This window comes from Plasmopara halstedii, assembly GCF_900000015.1.
Source record: "Plasmopara halstedii genome assembly, contig: Scaffold_2061, whole genome shotgun sequence".
In the NCBI taxonomy this organism is placed as follows: domain Eukaryota; phylum Oomycota; class Peronosporomycetes; order Peronosporales; family Peronosporaceae; genus Plasmopara; species Plasmopara halstedii.
The window spans coordinates 202,833-205,099 of NW_020188969.1; the positions used below are offsets into that span (position 1 = coordinate 202,833).

The following is a 2,267-nucleotide window of genomic DNA, read 5'->3' on the forward strand; positions in this document are numbered from 1 at the left end:
GAAGCTTGGAGTATTCCAGGACTGAAGGGCAGGTTTCCTGAACTTATGGAGTTCTTCGGAGGCTTAGCCTCCCCTTTCCCTAAAACCGCCACGGTTGAAAGCGATTTCTGTCCTTAAATGGGAAAAAGATCTTCACAGATCGAATCTTACTCCATTTTCCCTGGAAGGATTATTACACAGTCGTCAAATTCGCTCTTTATTGAAGAATCAGTGAGGATTAGCACCGGTTTTCAATAAAATGCCGTATCTTCCGTATTTTGTTCCAGTCGCGCTCCGTATTTCGTAGAAATACGGAATATAAGAAATATTCCGTATATAGAGAGGTCTGGTTATAACAGTTATCATAAACATGACAGTAATGAAGACATCTCATAGATTAATAGAAAATGTGTGGTATGGGGTTGCGGTGCACATAGCAAAGAAGTTTCCACCCAGAGCGTTCGCGTATAGAGCGCAGAGAGGTTACCTTTTCACTCTCATCCAGAGCGAAAGTGAGGGCATCTAAAGTTTTTTGTTTGCTATATATGCTATCTCAAGAGTGACATATATGATATAACTCCAATGTAGACTGACACTACGTATAAGTATCTATTAGATCTCATGATATAGCTGTTTGAATCATTAAACGTGCAGATGTGTGCCAAGGACCTCTTCTTACAGTTATTATGATTCAACACAATACCAGCCCGAAGACTGCATTGGAGACTTCATTTATATATACCAAACTTCGGTATGGCGTAAATTTCGTGTAATTTGTACAAAAGTATTAGACAATAGTACGGCTCCCATTTAGATGTCGACACGCTGGTATTTACTCTTCTTTTGTCTATACAGAACCTTGTGCAAGAGCCGATGAGAGCGGTCACAGCGACTCTCCAAGGCCTGACTCAAAATTTTCACTCTTATTTGAAGACAACGGCGAAGCTATTCACCGGAAAGGGGCGCTCACTTATCTCTACATCCCCTCTGCACAATTCAACCTCCAATCCTTTTCTGGGGCAGATGGCATTGCGGCATCCCGCCGTGCAACACACGACAACATACTACTCATCACCAGTACACTGGATCTGGATCTGAAAGACCATATTGCGCTCGTCTGCAGCCACAAAGAAACATGCCAATTCTTGCCATAATGATCACATCGCAGCTTAAACTTTACATGATCAGAAGTTGCTCCGGGTGGATCCGATATGACTCTATCAACAAGCTATCTCGACCTCAAAACGTCACTGCGTGGGTGCCTTTCGGCCCCACAAACCATCACATTTGAGGGTATTGCATGTGTTACAAGCAGCGGCAGTCGGCAAGATCCGTACTTTTTATTAGAGTTGTACCATAGGTCGAGTAGGCTAACAAAAATTGCTAACGTCTCAAAGGTTTTACGTTCCTGCTTCAATAAAGTGAAAGTCGAATATGGCGTTATTAACGCCTGACTTTACGGAGTATGAAGCACATACGGACAGCAACGAGACAATGAATCACTTTCGATTCCTGCTATTTACAGTCCTATCGTCAACATGAGAAAGCCGTCACAGCTGACGACATGATGCGGTACCTACAACAACGTTGGTCTCCGCTCGCTCGTTGTGGTGTGAGATCCCGCCTTTTCCCTACAAAGGTAAAGACCAAGGATGGGTGGGTCGTAAACGTCAACGCCACCAGCGTTCTTGTCAGAGTGTCCCTCAGACTCGAATGCGTTTCCGAATGAAGGTGACTGTATCACTGGAGTTCACTCGCCAGCCCATTGAATATTCCACGTGGAAGTGGGACACGCCTCGTTCACCAAGCAGTGCCGACGAGATCGGCCCTCTCTTGATAATTGTTTTCTCTGTGGCGGCATGTCGTCTCCAAGACTTTCAGTTGACGTAAAAGACTAAGACCTTGAATGCGTCATTGATCTCTACCACCTCACTGCGTTGCTTGAGGAGCTTACAGCGACTCATATCAATCATCGAACTAAATTAGAGGGAGGTTCAGCTACAGGGGATGATTGAAAGGCAGATCCGTCTGCAACAGATCACATCACACCCTACTGGGCCGCAAGAGCGAAATCGCAATATGGCCTTAGTCATCAACGCAATATGTATTCGCATTCTCGTTATTTAATAAAATCAGTTTTGGATTTAAAACGGATTGGTCTTGGGTTAAGGCAATAATCACTCTTGGAGTAAGCGAATTGCGATCCGCTGACCCGTAGTTGTTTGAAGTATAGTGTGACGGGGCACACGGCACCTTGCACAGAGGAAGCTTGACTTCCAAGAGTATAC

General features: G+C 44.6%; 1 protein-coding gene across 1 annotated transcript; it reads left to right on the plus strand.

Moving 5' to 3' along the window:
• Positions 1-1,546: 1,546 nt before the first annotated feature.
• On the plus strand, positions 1,547-1,869 carry PHALS_02566 (uncharacterized protein; the record flags this gene model as incomplete). The annotated part of the gene is made up of 2 exons (XM_024716970.1): positions 1,547-1,618; positions 1,687-1,869. 2 exons carry the CDS (start codon positions 1,547-1,549, stop codon positions 1,867-1,869), a joined length of 255 nt encoding a protein of 84 aa, XP_024582515.1.
• Between the last annotated feature and the right edge of the window lie 398 nt (positions 1,870-2,267).